At 39.3% G+C, this 20,010-nt stretch overlaps 1 protein-coding gene across 1 annotated transcript in view; it reads right to left on the reverse strand.

Moving 5' to 3' along the window:
- KALRN (kalirin RhoGEF kinase) overlaps window positions 1–20,010 on the reverse strand; it is a 513,548-nt gene that overhangs the window by 115,363 nt on the left and 378,175 nt on the right. Inside the window, exons 32-33 of the mRNA XM_031053208.2 lie at window positions 19,416–19,558; window positions 17,925–18,027 (exon numbers count right to left, since the gene is read on the reverse strand). Coding sequence (XP_030909068.2) covers window positions 17,925–18,027; window positions 19,416–19,558 — 246 coding nt within the window. The remainder of the gene's footprint in view (window positions 1–17,924; window positions 18,028–19,415; window positions 19,559–20,010) is intronic.

The following is a 20,010-nucleotide window of genomic DNA, read 5'->3' on the forward strand; positions in this document are numbered from 1 at the left end:
ACAATAACCTGGTTGAGAGGGGAGAAAAATTCAGGTCCCACTAATGTCAGTTCCCATACACATAAAAGAAACAGGGTTTGGCCTGGATTCATAACTGGTTTTCAAAAGTGAAGGTAGGAACACACAGGTGTGATGAGCAGCTCATACGTGCACTTTTACACAACATTTTTACATGAGTGAGTTCTGTATTTACCATATTGCAGTCAATGAGAAGAAACATGTATTTTTCTACACCAAAAAGACAATTATGATCAGTCACATAATGGAAACAACTCATAGAATAATCATCTGAACATTACAACAGCTCATAATGCTGCCTCTAAGCTGACAATGCAGAAAAGTAACTGGGCATACTGACCATAACCTAGCAAACAAAACACAAAACTTTCAAATCTGACTGACTTCAAAGGACAAAAAATATATGCCGAGCAGGGACCTTACTTACACTGTGCTGAATCAAGGCCAACATTTCCTCTCTCTGCATGTGAAAAAATTTGGTCACCTACCCTATGTGGTGAGTAGAGGATGTGCAATTCAAGCTCCACATCCAGTTGCTGCTTCCAGGGACGATTTCTCTCCTGCTCAGTCACCATAGCACCTATAACATGCCACTGGTCTCTGCAGAAGGAATGGCTGCAACTGGATAATCTAACACTCCTACCCTTTTGGGCTCCAGCAACTCAAAAGGAATGTGGAATGCTCACAATGTGTTTAATCCTGAAATCCGTCTTGCTGTAAGAGTTAATAGTCAGATAATGCTATGTATAGCAGTCCAAGCATGGCACCATAAATAAGAAAGTGTTTAAATAAGAGTTTGCAGCAAATGTTCAAATCCAGTACCAAGATTCACTTCATTAAAAACAAACCAGTATATTAATCTCTACTGCTGCATTTTTTAGACATGAAAAACAAATTCTGTGAGCTTCTGAGCACCGCAAGCTGCTTCCGCATTTTGAAAAGAAAGAAGAAATAACATTAAGTCAGCTTTTTAAAGGCTTCTCCTTCCTTTGTATGTTCTCATTCTTACACACATGTCATTTATAACCTGGTGGTCAGCCCCAGAGATGTTTTTTTCCCCCAACTCAAAAATGCTTCCAGGGACAAGATTCTTACTATACTTAGAGACTTCTGGTTAAATCTAAAGTGTCAAACCAACACTTGCACAGAGCTTTTTTAAAAACATAAAGTACCTGGAAAAAAGAAGTAGGACATGCAAGTGATTCTTCCTCAGATCCCATGGTGGAGTGATGGCGGCCAACAGCCTCTACATACCTGATGGCTGAAGTGATTTGCCTTTCGTACAGGTAAACACAGGTAAGAGCACAACTTCAGCTCTGTCTTAAGCATAACGCAAGGGATTTCACATGAAATTCTATCTTGGTGAAAAACTTCAATGGGATTTAAAAAAAAAGTAACTGTCTGATTCACTTTTCATTGCTCTTCCTCTACCAAAGCAAAATAGAAAATCTATCTCTCATTTTTGCTGTATGGGTCACATGGTTGTCACTGGCATGGGATACCAAGCCCCCCATCAGTTGCTCAGGATGCAAGGAGAACACCCTTCTCCTAGCTTGTAAACCTTGCTGTTAGTTGCTCCCATATCTGCTCAGGCCCAGTAACAGAAAGTTGAAGCACTCCTTATCACTCCTTAGTAAAGTTAGGCTTTAAACTACCTTAATCTTATTTGCTGAGTTGAAATTCCAGCCTAGAATTACTATGATCTTGGGAAAATAAGCACTTGGATACAAAAATAATTTCATGGCTTACCTTTAGCTTTTAATGGATCCTAAATACATGGGCAGTAACAATCCTTGTGTAGATAATTTGGTTCCAAATGGAGCAGCTATCTATTCCTTCCTGAAACAAGCCAAATTTCTCTCAAAACAGAAATGCAAAATCTAACTAGAACTTGAATGAAGAAAACAGGAAAATTCAGACTTGTCTTCCCTGCCTTCAGGCCAAGCTGAAGGGCAGGGAAGACAAGATGCCTACAAATGACATTTTGAATTGTACCACCATAAGGATGTCAGGAAAATCTCTGACCAAGTAGTGCTCATTGACCTTCCATAAGAGTGGGTGCCCATGAAGTGGGACTGAAACAGAGCTTTTCTTCATGCTAGGGCAGCAGTGTGAGCTCTGGCAAACCACATCACTGCTCTGTGACCTGATTTCTCAGCCATAAAATGACTCTGACTGCTTTGCAGCAGACTGAGATCTATGAATATATTTGAAAGTGTAATATAGGCATGCCATGCAACTGAAGTCAGTTGCTGTTTTGCAGCTTGTCTGCATATTTATCAAAACAGGACTTACCATCAAAATAGAACAAAGCGCAAGTGAGACCTCTTCTGTTAGTGATGATAATGTGGAAAATGCAGCAATTCTTCTGAAAAGGTAGAAATTCTTCCTAATTCTGCCATCATTCAGAACTAATTTAAAACTCACTAAACTGCTAATAACTGCTATGGTTGTATTTAATTTTCCTCAATCATATATATGCTGTCTTGGGATGCTCAAAATCTCTCATTTATTGTCCCCCATCAACAGTTTAACTTAAGGATTTGAAACAATTTTTCATTGCTAGATTTATTTTCTCCTCTGTAGCACAAAGAAATCTAGCAAGAGAGACCAAATCTGTTGTGATTAAAAAGAAAAGCTAGAAAAGTGTTCTAGCTCTTGCAATGGTATTTTATATTGTTTCCCATGAGGGGAATTATCTCCATTAATGGTGACTGCAAATCCCTGTGTAATGGGACATTAGCTTCCCTTATGCTTGCTACTGAAATGAAATAAGACAACTGAAATATTACACAACTGCTTTATAAAGCACTTATCCTATTAAGCCACTTAGCTGCAGTCTTTAGATAGGGATGGGACGCCCAGAAGAATTCTTTGGGGAATTTATCAGTTCTAACATAAAGAAATGTACAGGAAAGCCCTCGTTTATTGGGATCAATTTTAGCAGTTACTATATTACTCCTATCAACAAAAATGCCAAGTTCACAGATACAAGTGGCAACCATTCAGATCTGCACCCTGGGAGACACATCCTGGTGCTCCTGAAATGCAGCAGTGCTGGTCTTTCACAGCAACCAAGGACTGCGAGTCAGCAGATGGAAAGTAAAGTTGTGTATCTGCTTAGAAGACATCTGCTTTAGCCCAGCTCATACTGAACTATTTTTATTCATTTCTGTTTCCCCTCACAGGGAGAGTGTTTTGTTCAAAGGCTGGAGACAAATCTTGCTACTGCTGAAACAAAACTCTGAGCAGCCAATGGATTCCTGAAGGGCTGGATGTGGTGTGGGGCTACGAGATGCTCAGTGACAGATAATTCACCTAGTGCACAGTAAGATGGTTTCCTTGACCTTGTGAAAAAAAAAAAAAAAAAACAAACCTGACTTACATTTTGTCGTGTTTTCTTTCCATTTCTTCAAGTGACTAATCTTTTCTCCCTTGCATCCCTGACCCCTAGCAGCTGCCTAACCCAGTGCAATAGTTCTTTTCCTCCTCTTTCTCCCTCTTTGCAGTACCTCATAACTAATTGTATTTCAGCTTCAACAGTGTTATCTTTGACGTGGAAATGAGCAGCCAAGTGCTCATAAATAACACATAGGCATCACATGAGAAGGTCATAAAGGAGCAACTCGATAAGCTTGGGAAAGGGCTGATTTTTAAAGTCCTTTCTCAGTCCTCAAATTTCTCTCCTAGCAAGCTTGAAGGGCAGAGGTTTCATAGAGGCAAAAGGTACCAAAGTTTCAGTTTTCAGGGAGGGCAGCAGAACTTCAGGGTTGGAAGAGAGTTTCTGGAAAGTAACTGCAGGTAGCACTGAGACCAGGACCTCTGAGAGAATGTGAAACCTCCGAGATTTCAAAAGACAACCCATAAAAAACAACCCCTGAAGATTTGGTTTACAGCTCTGTTAAGTTTCAGATGCAGACGGAGGGGGAATGCAGCTGCAGTCTGCTCAGCCACTGCACCAGAACTCGGTGATTCATGATCTGCAGCCCTCAGCCCCTAGGATGTACCCTGTAGTTAGCAGCTGTTTAAGCCAGTACAAAGCTGGGGAAAGGTGTCCCCTGGCTGGGTCTGCTGCTGGGGTCATATGGGGACAGCAAAGATGGGGTGTTGTCACCCTTTTATCTGCCCCAGCACACACTGGCAGGCTGCACAGTGGAAGATCCTTGGTGATGCTCACTGCCTAGCTGTGAAGGCAAAGACCAGCCTGCTGAATGCCCCTTTTCACATCTTCTATGTAGCAGCAGATACAGAATGAGGTCTTTTACATTTGTAAGAAGAATCAGTCAAATTCAAATGAAAAAAACAGCTCTTCCTGCATTATCTGTAGCAAGCCAGAAAGTTGAAGTTTCTTTACGTGTGTTTCAATTTACTTTCCCCTCTCTATATAAATGTCACACTTCTAACCGATGGTTTAAAACGCCATCTCCAATTTTAAAGGAACATCACATGCTTTGGTTAAGGAAAGTGTTCCTTTCCCTGATAGACCCCCTGCTGTCCTTTTCTACTGATTCCTCAAGATCATGCAGTAAATATCAACACTGGAAAACTTTTAGAAGTAATACATCAACCAAGGCCTGAGACCTGTGGGGAACTGCTGGTTCCCACCCTCTATTCTTCCTGCAGCCTCTGCAAGCTGAGAAGGCTCAGCACCTCTAGAGATGGTGCCCTAAAGACATGACAACAAACCCAACTGCCTCCTGTGAAAATAAATATCCACCAGCCAACACAGAGTTCCTCTCCACAAGAGTGGAAAATACACATGTGTGGTCCAGCCATATTGTTTCAATGATTGTTTATTTGCAAGTACGGTCAGGAAGTGATGCTGTAGTGTCAGGAAAATGAACCCAGGGAGAAAAGGGGTTGTGGAGTTGCGCCATATATTTCACACCCCTCTGTTTCTCGCCCACACACATTTAAGGAGGGTGAGTTTAATTTTCATTGTTGATGGATTTAGAATTAGTTCAAGTTCCAAACAGAAAAATAAAGTTGGTCTAGATAGAAGCAGCAATGTGGTTCTGCAAACCAAGGCTTGCGGGAAGCTTTGGATGTCTCTCAGCTGTAAATTGCCAGTAGCAAAGCATGCATGTGGTTTACAAGGTGGGGAGAATGCTGGCTTCAAGGCAGGGATGTGCCTCCTGGAGCATCCTGTAGCACTCATACTTGGCTCCAGAATAAATACTGCCTCAGATCACTGAAAAGACTGGATGCGGATTAGCAGAAGCAACCGAAATAGCCCTTCCCATAACTTAAAGCCTTTAGTTCCCTACTAAACCTAAGGGTGAGGAGAGGTAACACTTAGTGGGATCTAACGGGAAAGAATACAAAATGACACATTGCGGCCTTCTATTGCCTTCCACCCCTGTATCTATGTTCTTGTGATGCTCTGTGGTCCTCCATGCTCACAGCTGTACTTGACCAGGCAATGCACAAAGACTGAAGTAGAGATGGCCTTGCTCAGAGAGTTAAGATCAATTAAATTCACTGTCAATCTGCTCCCTTTTGCCCATAAGCAGGCACTGCACTTTTTATGAGGTCATGTCTTAAAGGCCTCTTCCACATGAGAATGTGTGAATGAGTGTTACATAGGTTTTTGTATATCTATACACAAAGGTTTGGATGCAGAAGTGGTTACCAGCAGGCAGCAAGCTGAAGGGAGGAAAAGTATGAAAAGTATGAATGTGAAGATTGTACGTGGTGAAATTTTTCCAAGAACTGACCAGCTCCAGAGACAAGCAATCTTGCTGAATTCCCAGGAACTGATAAATACAGCACACCAAGAGTCAGCCAGATCCGGACAAGGCACCAGTACACACTAGCATCAACAACCGGTCATCTAACTCAGACTAGACCCAAGAATGCAGTGACTGCTGCATGCAAATATACATATACACTTGATTCAAGAAAAACCCCTTCAACAGAATTTCTGAACCTACCTAAGAGCTACTGCACACCAGTACAACTCTCCACTTCTGAATTAAAGGTGTTCTTATAAATACTGTTTGTGATGTGCATTTTTCTGACTTGATCCCCTTTATGAAGAAAAAAGGAATTTGAAACTGTTTCCCTTTGACCCTTTCCTTCACACAGTTTTGTTTCCAATATCAAACCTCTTTGCTAATATTAACTTTGAACTTGGATGATCTCCAATATCCTCTTTTGTCCTTGATCAATGAACTTAATGGTGCTATTCAAAGACCCATTTTTAACACTAATTTCTGATCTCACTTCAACCGTTCTTCATTTCTAGACAATTATTGTGTGTTATCCCTATTTGCCCTTTCTAGCTGGAACCATGCCATTCTAAGGTTTTCTAAGTTTCTTGAACAAACCTGGCACTTTTCAGCTAATAAACACTAACCACACAAAATTGATGAATTCTAAAAAGGAAAAAAAAATATCTATGCTAACAAGAAAACATATTGTTCCTCCAGAGGGACATATTTAATATTGTACAGCCAAATCAAACAAACATGCTGTAATCACCAGAACGAAACCTCAGAAATAGCTCAAAACAATAGCACAGAATAAATAAATATGAACTCAAGTTATCTGAAGAACAAGAGGAGAATGGTCAAGTTTAGGTGCAGGACAGCTTCTTGCTTAATGACAACACAGAAGGTAAAACTTGAGAAGAAAATAAGAAAAAATATATTCACCTTTAAAACAAGTTCTGAATCCTGCCTGCTCCTTTCTAAACTTAGCACTTCAGATGATTTAGCATGTGGCCCAAAGAATGCTAAAAAGACAACCTCAGAATACTGATGGACGCTTCCTGTTCTATTTATGTCCTCATTTTTGTGGGGGAACATATAATATATCCAATTTTAATTAACCCTTTTGTCCCTTCCATGAAAAGACAGATTTGAAAACCAGTATGATGTTGAGCCAGAAGTATCTATTTCATGTCGTGAGCAGTCTTGTTTACAAAGTAGGTCTCAGACCTTTCAGACCACAGGTCTTGGCAGAGTACTCTGGCAGTGTACTCTCATCAGATGTTACAAAGCAAACAAGTCTGAGGGCAGCCTGAGGACTCACCTCACTGGTATCATAGCCCAGCACTGTCATTCTATGCTGTGCAGTAAGTGCAAGAACAGAAGTGAAAAGGAACTGTTCATGAGACGAAAGAGAAGGAATTAGTAAATAATTTATACATCACTGAATGCTACTTTTGATAAGCAGTAATGAGGAAATGGCCTTTAATGGCTTCCAATTTAGCTGGCTCTCTCATTTTCCTCATACTAAGAGGAAAAAGGAATTCAGCCGCTTCAACTCTTAGTATATGTATACTAGTTTAACCATTACAGGTGGAATCCTGCTGGACAAAAAGTACTATTTTTGACTAACATGAATCAATTTTAACTGTTTCCCACTCAGTCAAAGATCAATTCAGGTTTAGAAGCTCCTCTGCTATCTGAAGTCCAGCTCAGTTTCTGATGTAACATAAACGTCAACAAATCTTTAACATCTGATTCTTTGAAAATCACAGTACATTTATAAAAGTCAAACAACAGCTGGTCTCTCTTTAGAGCTGAAAGCAGAACATCCTTTAATTCTTGTGTGCAAATCAGTAATTTATTTGAAACCTTCTATTTTAAAATCAGTCGGGTTGGTGATGTCTTTGAAAGAAAGATAGGGATTTTACTGCACTTCCTTCCTTCTTATTCTGCTTTGATTACATCAAACTGATTCACTCAGATATCCTCATAACATTCTCTTTCTTCACAGCAGGCATCAGAACGTCTTTTTTTTGTTGTTTGCTTGGTGATATAGATTTATTGATACTGAGCAGGATTGATTTCCTGTCATTTAACACTATCATGAAGCTCACAGCAGAGTTTTGATAATATTTACAATTCTGCACCTTTTTCCTGTATGCTTTAAAATTCCAGCCACCCCATGTAAGCAAGATCACATGTTCTTCAGAAATGTCTTGTGATTGAGAGATACCACATTTGCATTGAATTTAGGATACTCATATCAACTAAGACAACCCCTAGCTGTGTGCCTTGAACCTGTACAGAGAATGTGTTCATCAGCACCTTAGTATAGAATTTGATTTTCACACTGTTTGCAGGAACAGAAAGGAGATATTGAGTGGGCTGCCACAGATATCATATGTGAATATGTTGGCCCTTCTACAATGTTCTCAGCAGAGCTTCAGCCTGAAAGAGTTCCATACACTTGTTTTATCATAGAGAGACTTGACTTATCTTTTCAAATGTTACTGATTTACTTTTTTTTCACCAAAAGCCACATAAGATTGAACTGATATAAGACTGAAAGTATAACGAACACAGGTCCTTATTTCCTAATTGAAAAAAGAAAATCTATGAAAATAACAAATTTTCTTCATGAAATGGACAGCAACAGAAACGAAAATTTACAAAAGAATGCACCTCATAAAGTGGACCATACTTCAGCTGCTCTAGGTGCAACTGCCAGTTATGCATGGAGGAAAAGGCTGAAAAGAAATCTTTTAGTAACCTCTTTCCCCAGGACTGCACTTTTGAGGACTTTCAGTTGGATCTGTTTTCAGCTTCTGATCACCCAGGTGAATCTAGATTCATATCTGCAGCCATTTATAGCTGCAAATAAAAAACTGGGAGATGTGTTATGGAAATGCCTGCTGCTTCTGCACTGGTCTGAAAATAAACGTGTGATTGCTGACCAGCTCTCCTTCACAAACCCTCACAGGAATTACTTTGCTTTTGGGAACAGAATTGTGTCCGAGCATTCTGAGAAAAGGTCCCACTGAAGTTCCAAAGTGCCTTCAGAATTCCCAGCTGAGGTATTTAAGATGCATGGCAAATTTCATGGTGCCTGATAGAAAGAAATTTCCCAAGAATATTACCCACTGAATAATATGATTTCTATATCCATGGACATTACAATTGTTTCATGTTTCCAGATAGCCATTTATTTTCGTCCATGAAATGAAACTACAGGCTGCTCCACAGTCAGCAAACTCTGTAGGCAGGAACTCCCCACAGGCAGCATGGTTTTGGTGTTTGTTTGTGTTGTTTTTATTTTCCTCTTTCAGAGTAAATTAGGGTAATTTGAAACAATTAAAACCTTTTTCATATCATATAATTAGAAACCTGACACCATTCAGATTCCTTTAAAGGTCCTCTGAGGTGTAAAAGAAATAACATCTTGCAAATCTTGTACTACCTTCTTTCCTTCGTTTTGACTTTGCTGTATTTTCACAGTGAGTAAGCCAAGTTATGGAAAGCACTCAAATCTCTGGGAAATTTCTTGCTAAAATTCAAGTACCAGATAAAGAAATAGATATTTTGTTGAAATTCAACCACTGTAATCATCTCTTAGGTAGCTGTGGAAGAAGCTGTCCAGCCATGCAGTACAACAAGAAGTAGGTAAGGCTCCACTTCATGGTTAGGACTTTAAAGTTCCCTAAGCAATTATTACAAAGTTTGCAAGCGCTTCCAACAAATGTCATATTTTAAAAGCAGCTGCTCCTGTTTTACTTTGTTTTTCAAAGAACACATACACCTTTTCTGAGAAAGCCCTTTGAAACAAGACAGCTGTCTTCAGCAGTACCTCCAAGCCACAGCTGCAACAAATGCTTGCTGGCAACAAGAGAAAGCAAATGTCCCTACTCTCAGCAGCACTTGCACCCTTGACAGGTCACTTCTCAGAGGTAAACTGTTTGATCATCTATTTGTTACATTTAGAAATGGGTGCAGGAAAAGACAGAGAACATGTAATTCAAGACAGGATTAAACCTGGCTGAAACCCAAGGTTGGTAATAATTAGCTTTTCCCTCGTTTTGAAATCTGGTTACAATCCAGTGAAGTCCAAAGTCAATATTTTTAAAGTTCTCAGAAAAAGAGCCAAAGGCCCCAGAAGTGTCCTGGGGGGTTGATGTGAGCAGTGCCAGTACTAATACCTGTGCTGAGGAGCTGGAGATCATGTGTAACATGCATTATACAGGTAAAAAGAGCTGCCAACTGACTCCACTTGTAGGTGACAGGTGAGTAAATTCCTGTAAAGCTACAAGTCATAGTGACCAGTGTACCATAAAAAAAAAGGCAATGTATCATGCAAGTCCCTGAAACAGACATTAAGTTATGTCAAGGCAGAGCATAGGCTTATCACTGACTCTTTGAGCTAGTGACACTTTTAACTATTTGGATCACCTCTGGGGTTCAGAGTTTTCTGTGGGTGTCTATGCAAATTTGCACAGTGAGTGAAACAAGGTGTGTGTAGCACATCAGTCCTGGGTGGATCTCATTTGGAAGTCTGACCATGTTACTATTCATTCCAGAAGCATCAAGATATTTTTTTAAAAGACTAAAAAATCTCAAATGGAGACAGGCAAGTACAGCCCTGCAGCTCAAAAGCTGGAACATTTCATGATGCTGGCAGTGCTTCATTCCTAATAAGAAATACAGGAAGCAAAGGGAAATGCTCAGGAAAGAGAGGGAACAACAAAAAACCCCAAATCCACAGTAATATTACTAAGCATGAATGATTAGAAAGGCAACTTTACTTCTAAGAAGGCATTGCCAGCAGAGATAAAGAAGTTTTATCAGCTCTAAATGTCACTTCAATGACCTCAATTTCAGGGAACCATTCACAGAAAAAAAGATACACAAATATTTGTATATTTTATCCAGGGAAGAGCTGAATTTGCAGGGGTCCTAGCCAAGATTCATAGTGAGAATGGAGAGGCCTCCCAAAGCCTAAGGAAATTTTAAGAAACTAACATTAGAGAGAGAGATGTCAGCTCCTGGCTGAACAACTGATTTCCTTGATAAGCTAAGCATTTTGCTACTATGTAACAGCATCTCAAAAACAGTTAACAACCTGTGTGAGCACTCGAGAAGGCTAATTAAAGTGCCAAAATGTTTTATGTCAGGTTTTCTTTTGATAGATACCATGTTCTCCCTTTTCCACAGGTGAGGGCAGTAAGAACTCAGTGTGACAACCGCACTAATGCTAGGCAGTGTCCAAGTAACAGAAATATATCCTCTGGAGTCATAATTCACTCCTCTTTAGCATATTTTTACAAGAAAAAAAGAATCACTTAACAGTTAGGAACCATCTTATATTTTATAAATTTAATTTTACTTGTAGTACCATAATTCATCATCAGTTACTATAAGGGAGCAGCACTCTAGACAGTACACTACTGAATTCTGGCACATTGCTTGCCTGGACAGGATCAGTGCAGAATAACCACAGCAATACTTACATAAATGAGATTAAGTGAATCCCTTCCTTTGCCCTTCAGAAACTCATGGTGGTTAAATATAAGCTTATTTACTGAGAGTAAAATATACAGGTTGGAGGAAGAAGCATCTTCCAGTCAATGCCTAGCCTCACCTGGTGACAACTAACTCTATATGTATCATCTTTCACAGGGCTCAAGGAAACACAAAGGTTTCTAAAGAAATACTCCAGATTCTGTATTTAGGTGACAACCTGCTTTACCACCTACTCCACAGTTCCGTCATCATACTCTCATTTACTTCTACCACAGTCAGCATTTATATCATACCTTTCAACTTTCTTCACATCAGCTACAAGCTACAGCTGCCATTAACAGAGTTATTTCCCACTGATATGTTTTCTATTCAGCTCAGTCCCACTGCTCAAGTACTGCATAGACTTCACACCATAGTGATACATGTTTTGAGCACACACAACTACTGCTGGGGCTCAACAGCTCTTGTCCCTCGAATTCCTCTACTGCTGCAGTAGAAATGTGTTTCTTGTGTATGACTCAATACACAACGTACTGTCAATGATGGGCAGAACTCAGACCATGAGATGCACACGCTATGCCATATTAATGATGGAGGGATAGGGGGTTTGGATCACTAACTGTGCAAATACTTCATAAGAGCCTAGAGTTTATCTTAAAAAAGCCTAGTAACAGTGGTCCAAAGGAAAAAAAAATGCTTCAGGAAAATAAAGCATATAACTGAAAGCTACCAAATACTTTAGTAACATGGAAGAGAGACAACAGCATTTGAGAGAGACATATATCTGCTCTACAGTTTAGTTCTGCTTGGCATATAATTTCCCTTGCTGAGAAACTAAGTAGAAATTAAGCTGTCAGGTCAGTCAGCAAGAGTGTTCTTGTTAACAAAATTAACATATATATTTGCCTTATGGCATTGTTTTACTTTCTCTATGCCTCTACTTCCCTCTCTGAAAAGGGAGATATTTCACATTTTTATCCCACATCTGCATTTTCTGTAGTTGACAAAGTAATGTTTCATACTGTGTGAGGTGCCCCTGTCCATGGCAGGGGGGTTGGAACTAGATGATCTTAAGGTCCTTTCCAACCCTAACTATTCTATGATTCTATATTGACATCAAAATTTAAATTTTTTTTTCCTTATGTCAATGTTCTTATTTCAAAATTTCAAGGGGATTTTCATTGAACAATTATTATTATTTCTTTATTTTATATCAAATGTTTTCATTTCTTTAATTGAGCTTTTCCAAGTCATTCTACCATTGAGAGAAGCCTTAGGCTTCTTGCTGATTCCAGGCCCGTCTGAGAGCACAGAAGAAAAGAACGTTATTAGTACCAGAACCAGAGAAATCTCTGGTGAGATCAGCTTTATGATCCAGGCAGCTCTGGTAGTGGCAAGGATCATAGTAGCAGTGCCAGTGTGCTCCAAGGGGCTATTTCCCCTTTCAAGTGGCTAGGCAGCTGAGCTTGTGTGTAAATACAAATTTGCAAAGAGAATTGCCTATGCCTTCATGTCAATATAAACTACATGGGAACCCACCTCTTATTTGCAGGATCCATGTGCTGTGAAGGGGAGAGCAGGGTACGCACTGAGCTGGGCTGTTAGGTCAGCTTCATGCTAGACTGAGGGAGAATACTTCCCTCAGTAACATTTAGGGAGTGATGCCAGACCTCAGCAACCCTATAGTCAGGCTTTCAACTCCCACTGCTGGAAGCAACCAGCTCAACTCGAGATGTTGGGATCAACAGTTTCAGAGAAGGAGGTATTTGTAAACTTCCCAATCACCTTAATGTACTCCATTTCTTTGTAATCTGCCCAGAGTGGGATCTTTGGCTTTTCAATTTTGGTTTTAGGCACTTAAATTTCAGTAATTAATCTTCAGATTAATTTATGCTGGGAAGCAATGATTGACCACTTTGGACTGTATATGCTGATAATGCCATCTAATAAACATAGTAATTTTCCTTATGTCCTCCTTGTGAGGTATGTAACAGAACAAGTTTCTGTTACTACTGAATTAGTGGGCATTTCCATTTGGTGATTTTGGTTATTTAAACCAGCACATGTTAACACTAGACAATAGTTCATGAAAATACGACCTATTTAGAAAAACATTTAGCATGTTGGAGCACAACTTTCTGGAGTTCTAACCCAAAATTATTAGTTGTCACAAGGTAAAAAGTGGGAGATCAAAGCACATCTCGTATCTGCGTTACTTGGAAAAGATACTTTCAAAGAACTGAGAATACTTCCTAAGGAAGAATCTGAAGCAGCACTTCCTGCTTCAGATCCTAATTTCTGCTTCTGTAACAATATCACAACACTTTACTTTGATTAGAAGCTTTTCAAGAAAGGAGAATTTACCCCTGACTTGTCCCAACAAGCCCTAATTCTAAAATTTCCCTTCTAACAACAGTTACCTTCAAATAGAAAAATTATTATTTTCAGATTTTATACAATATCACTGATATGGAAAAGGTCAAGATCTCAATCTCATGATTTCAGAAAGATGAGCTGAGTTCAGTATCTAATGGAAAAAATAAAAGCATACCATGTATATTTATTTTTAGAGAGTAAAAACTTTTCAGTTCACATTTCAGAGCTTTTTTCCTCATCCAAAAACAACAGGAGGAAATGAGAACTGCTCTCCTCAGCATTCTGCAAAAGCCAACAAAATAACAGCCATTAGAAGATGGACCGGTATCGCCAGAAACAGCTGTTTTTCAAGCCAAAAGATCAATGGGCTTAACAAATGAGAATGCCCTGTATGCTGGCGTTTTCTTTATGCAATTCCCCACTGCTTTGAATCCAAATATAAAGACTGAAATCCTGTCTGAGTTGAATTGAATAGGGCAAGGATTTGTCCCTAAGGAGAGGTTTTTAGACAGCATGCTGAAGAGGGCTTACTGTACAGAACAAAAGCTGTATAGTTTGCCTTTTGGAAAAGGATGAAGAAATTTTGCATAGTAGGTTACACCTAGGACCTGACTTGGATGCTCAATGGGAATTACATTTACTGTAATTGCATTCATTATCTATTGATTCTTCAGCACTGAGTTCAGTTCATGAACTCACTTTTCCCCCTCTATATAATACCAAAGGACAACCCGAATAATCCTTTTTCTGTGTACGAAATTTTTTACAGGTTTTTACAGGTTGCATATGAAAAAGCCATATATTGCAAATGGAAAAAAGAAACATTTTGTATGTTCTCTTTGTCTTTCTTTTTACAAAGGAGCAGATCTACAGACCTTGCTTAAAGTCTGCATTTCTACTATATAGTATTTAATGAAAATGAAATTTTTGAGCCCAGGGATAATTGCTTTATGTATTTTTGAGAGAGAAAAAGCCAAGAAGATTGAATATGTTAAGGGCTAAAATCGAGATTTAAGAAGCTACTTATACAGATATTTAATGTAAAAGAAGTAATCCTCCCTTTCTCTCTCTCTCTTTTTTTTCCCTTAACATATTTGGACCTTTTTTTTTCTTTTTCAATTTGAAGAGCCTCACACAATCACCTGAACACAGCCTGCAGCCAGGACAGCCTGACTATTTAAAGACTTAGGAACACCTCTGAAGTCAGGCATATAATTCAGAGTATTTTCAAAGCAGAGTCTGCTACCATAAAGATTGTGGTGAATTCCTTCAATATACAAAAATGGCTCTGAATTTGAGTCTGTACCCTACGTTGGGACAACACAGGATAATGCTATAATTAATGTACAAATACAATGTTTGCAAGAGTTTCTGTCTCTCCCCCATATTCCTAATCCAAACAAACAAAAATAAAAACAAGTGCAATGTACCATCAGATGCAATTTGTGATGACATCCAGTATGTGAGTGGCAGAGTGGAACTAGGACTCAGCTCTTCTGGACCCCAGTTAAGTGCTCTACCCTCTGCACCAAATGATCCCCCAAATGATAAATGTTATGGCTAGGTTCAGCTATCTTGAGAGAAAGTAAAATCATTGGTGCATTTACAGTAATGTTATCTCATTCTCCCCTAACAACAAAACCCTCTGGTTTTTTAGAAGTTTCAAATGCAAAGGTAAAGCTTTGCTCTAGGGCTGCAACATGATGAGATAAGAGACAGAAATCACTACCTGGAACCCAGAAGGAGATGGCTCACAAATAGTTTGAAAAGAATACATATGACTTGAGGCACAAGGAGTGTTATTAAGCAGATGTGCTACCTGAAGCTGTGAATTTTAGAGGGGTTGTGGTCTGCTTTGTCTAAAATGTTGTTTGGCATTCTTGTCTGAAGATTTAACTATTGTGTTAGGTAATCCTTGAGTGTAATAGCAGGATTTAGGGAAAGGACAAAGTATGTTAACTAAATCTTTGAATTCTTTTGCCTTCAGAGAGTAATATCAACCTTTCAATATTATTTGAGAATTGCTTCTGGTACTGAGTTAATACAAAGATGGTCACAGTTCAGGATTAATCTGCTGCTATCCTGGCACATGCTAGCACTTCAAAGCTATTTGGGTGTGTTTCTAAATGAAGCTGTTGCAAGCACCCAGGGTTTTTAAAAGCAGGAGCTCTTTCTCCTGGCTCCTCTGGATGCAGATCTCACTGGGCACACACAGAGGTCACACATGGGGGCTACAACTTCAAAAAAAATCAGTGCCTGATTCTGAACTCCTGGGAATAACTGCTGACTACACTGGGGTTAAATAAGCAGGGAAAACACTGTTTGCTGAATACATTACCTATCGGCGCTATTATCAGTACCACATGAGTTAACTACAGTACATAGCTTACAGTGTTTACCAAGCACTACCACCTCAGCCAAGAAACCTTAACTAGAGAGCATGATGTGGTACAATCTTCCAGTGTCAGTCAGTAACTCAGTACCAGTCTATGTGAGAAGGTAAATCTTCCCAGCCCAACAAGATTCACTCAGACCATCCTAGAAGATAAGCTCAACAACACACTGAAACTGTTCAGCAAGACCTTCCTCTCTATCTAGTGATGATAGTTGCTCAGATTTCACAAAGCGCATGCAAGTATATTTAAGCTTAGCTGTACACTGGAATTTGTTTCTGTTCATTAAATGTATATAAGGACACATGAACATACAGATGGCCTTAAATCAGCTAGTGAACCTGCCCACCTAAAAAGTAAAAAATGTAACAAGATCCTAGAACTGATTTGGCTTTTCCCCAGTGGTAAGAATTTTTTCCCTATATGATCTGATGCTTAACTTATCTCATACACATTCATTATTGAGTTTAAACAAGGTTTTGCATAGAAATTCCTATAACCTTTTCAGGTTTTGCATCCTTAAACCAGCTGCTGCTATGATGGGCTGCCTTTCAGGTTAGACTCAGATTCCTGTGCTGTTGGCACTATGTATTTTGTATGCAGCTACAGCATGCAATATGGAGCATCTTACCTATACCTTGCCTGTCTACCATAATTCATGCAACTGAGTCCATGGGCTTGGAGCAAACAAGCAAAGCTTATGCGAATACTTCAAATAAAGCATGAGCTCAAGTACTCTACTAAGTCAGGGCCTTTTTCAGGAATGATAAACGTGAAAAACATGGAAAAGGAAGGCAACTCCTTGTGGATTGAAGACATAAGAAAACACTTCTTCAACTTTGGGCAAAGTATTTGCATACATTACAGTGGCCTTTGGATTGTGAGGATTAATACTTTTCTATCACACATTACTGGTCAAAAAAGCAAATGTATAGGAACGTGCCTTTAAGATAAATACAACATGTGGTCTTACAAAGGTAACGTATTTGCAATTAGTTCCTATTTCTGAGTCCAGCTTTCAAAATAATGTCTGTGCTGAACCCTACTTACGAACTTTACAACAGACCTGAACTCTGATTTTGTGAAGACATTCTTCTACCTTGTGTAAGTGGCAGCATAATTAAAGCCCTGACAAACACATAAATCCATAATGGTGCAAAAGGATGGATTCTGCAGTAAGATACACATGATTTCAAAACAACACACGAAGAGACTATGGAAATTCAGTGGATATGACAAACCCCATCAGCGTAGCTAAGGCAAATTATTACTAACAGCCCATTTACTCCTACCACCAACTGCTAATTCAGCTGAAGACCACAGTTGGAGGTACCAGGGTGACAAATTTAAGTCAGATATTTCAGTGGAGCTGGGAATCTGGACTCAGATCATCTGATAAGTAAAACAGCAAGTACATACGTGCCAACAGTGTGCAGTATTCCAACAGAATCTAGTGCGTCCTGGGGCCATCCGTATGCTCCACCATATGTCCACGAGAAGAGGGGTCCAGAATCATACTCTGAAAAGGGTTGGCTCTCAAGATACCAGCCAGGATCCCAATTTTGCTGTACTAATTGGTGTATAAGCACCTGTATTCCCTCCAACAGACTACTGATTTTAGCTCAGAGGGAAAATATGTAACATAACCATTTGCTGATTCAGAACCTGACTCCCACAGGGCAAGTTCTACTAGGGAAGAAAAGGCTGCTCTGGGCTGCATTTCTTCAGAGCCAATTCAACCTCTGTGCATTAACCACAAAGAAGCTGCAGCAACAAAGATGTTACCATGTAAAACAGCAATACTGATGAGCACCTAGACAGGTTGCTTTATTTTGCCTTCTATTCCGCTCTTCACTTACATTTTTCTGGGGGTGGCTAGCTGCAGTCTATTTTCACATTTCAGTCCTACCTTATCACTGTCCACTGTGTTCTGTGATGTCCTGGATGCAATGGAAATGGTGTCAGGTTGACTGCTGCCATCTCCTTGGCTGTCTGCATCATCTACTCCATCTCTGCACAAGACATAATAGGGAAACAATAATGCTTACTTAACACACCACCTTGGAATATGCACAACTTTATAGATGGATTTGAGAAGTGCCGAGTCAGTGTGCCAGAGCTGGTTTTGTGCTAAAATTACCTCACTGATGCAGCCCATGTTGCTATGTAGCTTGCAATTTAAAATGATGTCAACCTCAGCCATAGGGTTTGGATTAGCACATAATAACAACGTTTGCTGCTGAAAACAGGATGGCCAATGCCTGAATGTTTACAGCAAAGACAACTGTGGAGTTCATAAATAGCTCTGTAATGACGGTGTCAGGCAAAAATTTTCCTTCAATTAGATTTCTGCCTTAACCTAAACTACTCAGCCCAGGCTACACATGGCACTGGAGAAAGGAATATTTCTCTTGTCTCACAGGAACATCTTCAGGAATTTAATACTGAGCCATAAAAATTATATCCAAACAAAAATAAATAGAGACAATATAGAGCTCACAAGCCTAACTCCATCAGTCTGCTAACAGAGCGTATTTTCTTCCTTTTTGCTGTATAGATATAGTCCTCCTAAATTTTCACTGATCTTTCAAAATAAACTTTTAAATAATATAAAATACATATTTAAGGAAAAGAAAAAACAAATAAGATCTCCATTCTCTACTAGAAAACTTTTGTATTGGTGCATGTCTCCAGGAAGAAATGTCTGTATCTCTGCCTTGCTACAAGTCTCCTGGGTGACATGGGTGACTCATGCTTCGGATGCCTCTATAATATAGCCTGAAGCAAGAGTGATAAAACTTGATGAGGAAATGGAGATGTTCAATCTGTAGGTGGCTTTAGGGAATACCAGCATAATAGCAAAAACCCAATTAATTTTCTACAATTCTTATTTAATTCAGGATTCAAAAGAGTTGGCAAAAAAATTAATATTACCTCCCAGGCTGAAATGAATTTGTATTTGATGATGAAACATCAATTCTCTACTCCAATGATATACTGTTATGACCTGCTGTGATTTTCATTGTCAAACAATTCAAAATGCCAAAGGGAAAAAAAAATAGATCTCCTAACACTCAAATATGAAGAAGTAAATGCTACTTTGGGCAAGAAACATAACCTTGGACTCCAAGGAATTTTTATCATTTATGTCTCTAACATTTTGAATTACTAAACCTATTTTAACTATTCTATTCTAAATAAAACACTGTTGTATGTGTATTACGGAAAAACTTTCTAGCTACTTTTGCCAAGACAACATATAAAAAGAAAACATGATGAAAACTGCTTTGACAACAGTAAGAAAAAGTAAATGAATCCAGTAAAAAGCCCACAGACACTACACTGCTGCTGGTTGAGAAAAAACTCATGATTTCATGTGGTACAGAATGACTGAGATTACCTTCTACTGTTGTTTCGCTGCTTTGCTGGTGTCTTGGGGAGCTGAATTGGCTCTTTCAGAGCTCCTTTCAGATGGATAATCCTTTCTTGAATGACTTCCCGGATGTTTTTGATCCATTCCTGTTTTGTTTCAATACTGGATGCCTAAAATTCCACAAGGCAGAAAGATGAAGACTTTATAGTATTCCCAGGATGTCACCTCCTATGTAGAAGAATCATGTCTGGCTGTTGAAAATGCACAATTTACTGTTTCTCCTCTCTGCTGCACAATTCTAGTTGCTGAAGTACCTGGTAACCCCTGGAGAATTGAGGGTATTTCTACCAGACCTACTTGGCAAGCACCAGCAAAGCAGCTAAGCTCTGGATAAATACATTTAATACCAGCAATACAGCACACTCTGTAGAGGGGAAATAGGTTATCAGACAACATAACTATAACACAAATTCTTTGTTAGAAACTCACTTGACAGAAATGGCTGTCAGCTCTGCAGGTTTGACCATTGATAAGCATAGTAGCAAAGGACTAAGAGAATTACACCTTCCAGACAGACATCCAGAGACATGCCCTTTGTCAGTGTGCAGCTGCTCAACCCGGG

This window comes from Melopsittacus undulatus, chromosome 4, assembly GCF_012275295.1.
Source record: "Melopsittacus undulatus isolate bMelUnd1 chromosome 4, bMelUnd1.mat.Z, whole genome shotgun sequence".
Lineage (NCBI taxonomy): Eukaryota > Metazoa > Chordata > Aves > Psittaciformes > Psittaculidae > Melopsittacus > Melopsittacus undulatus.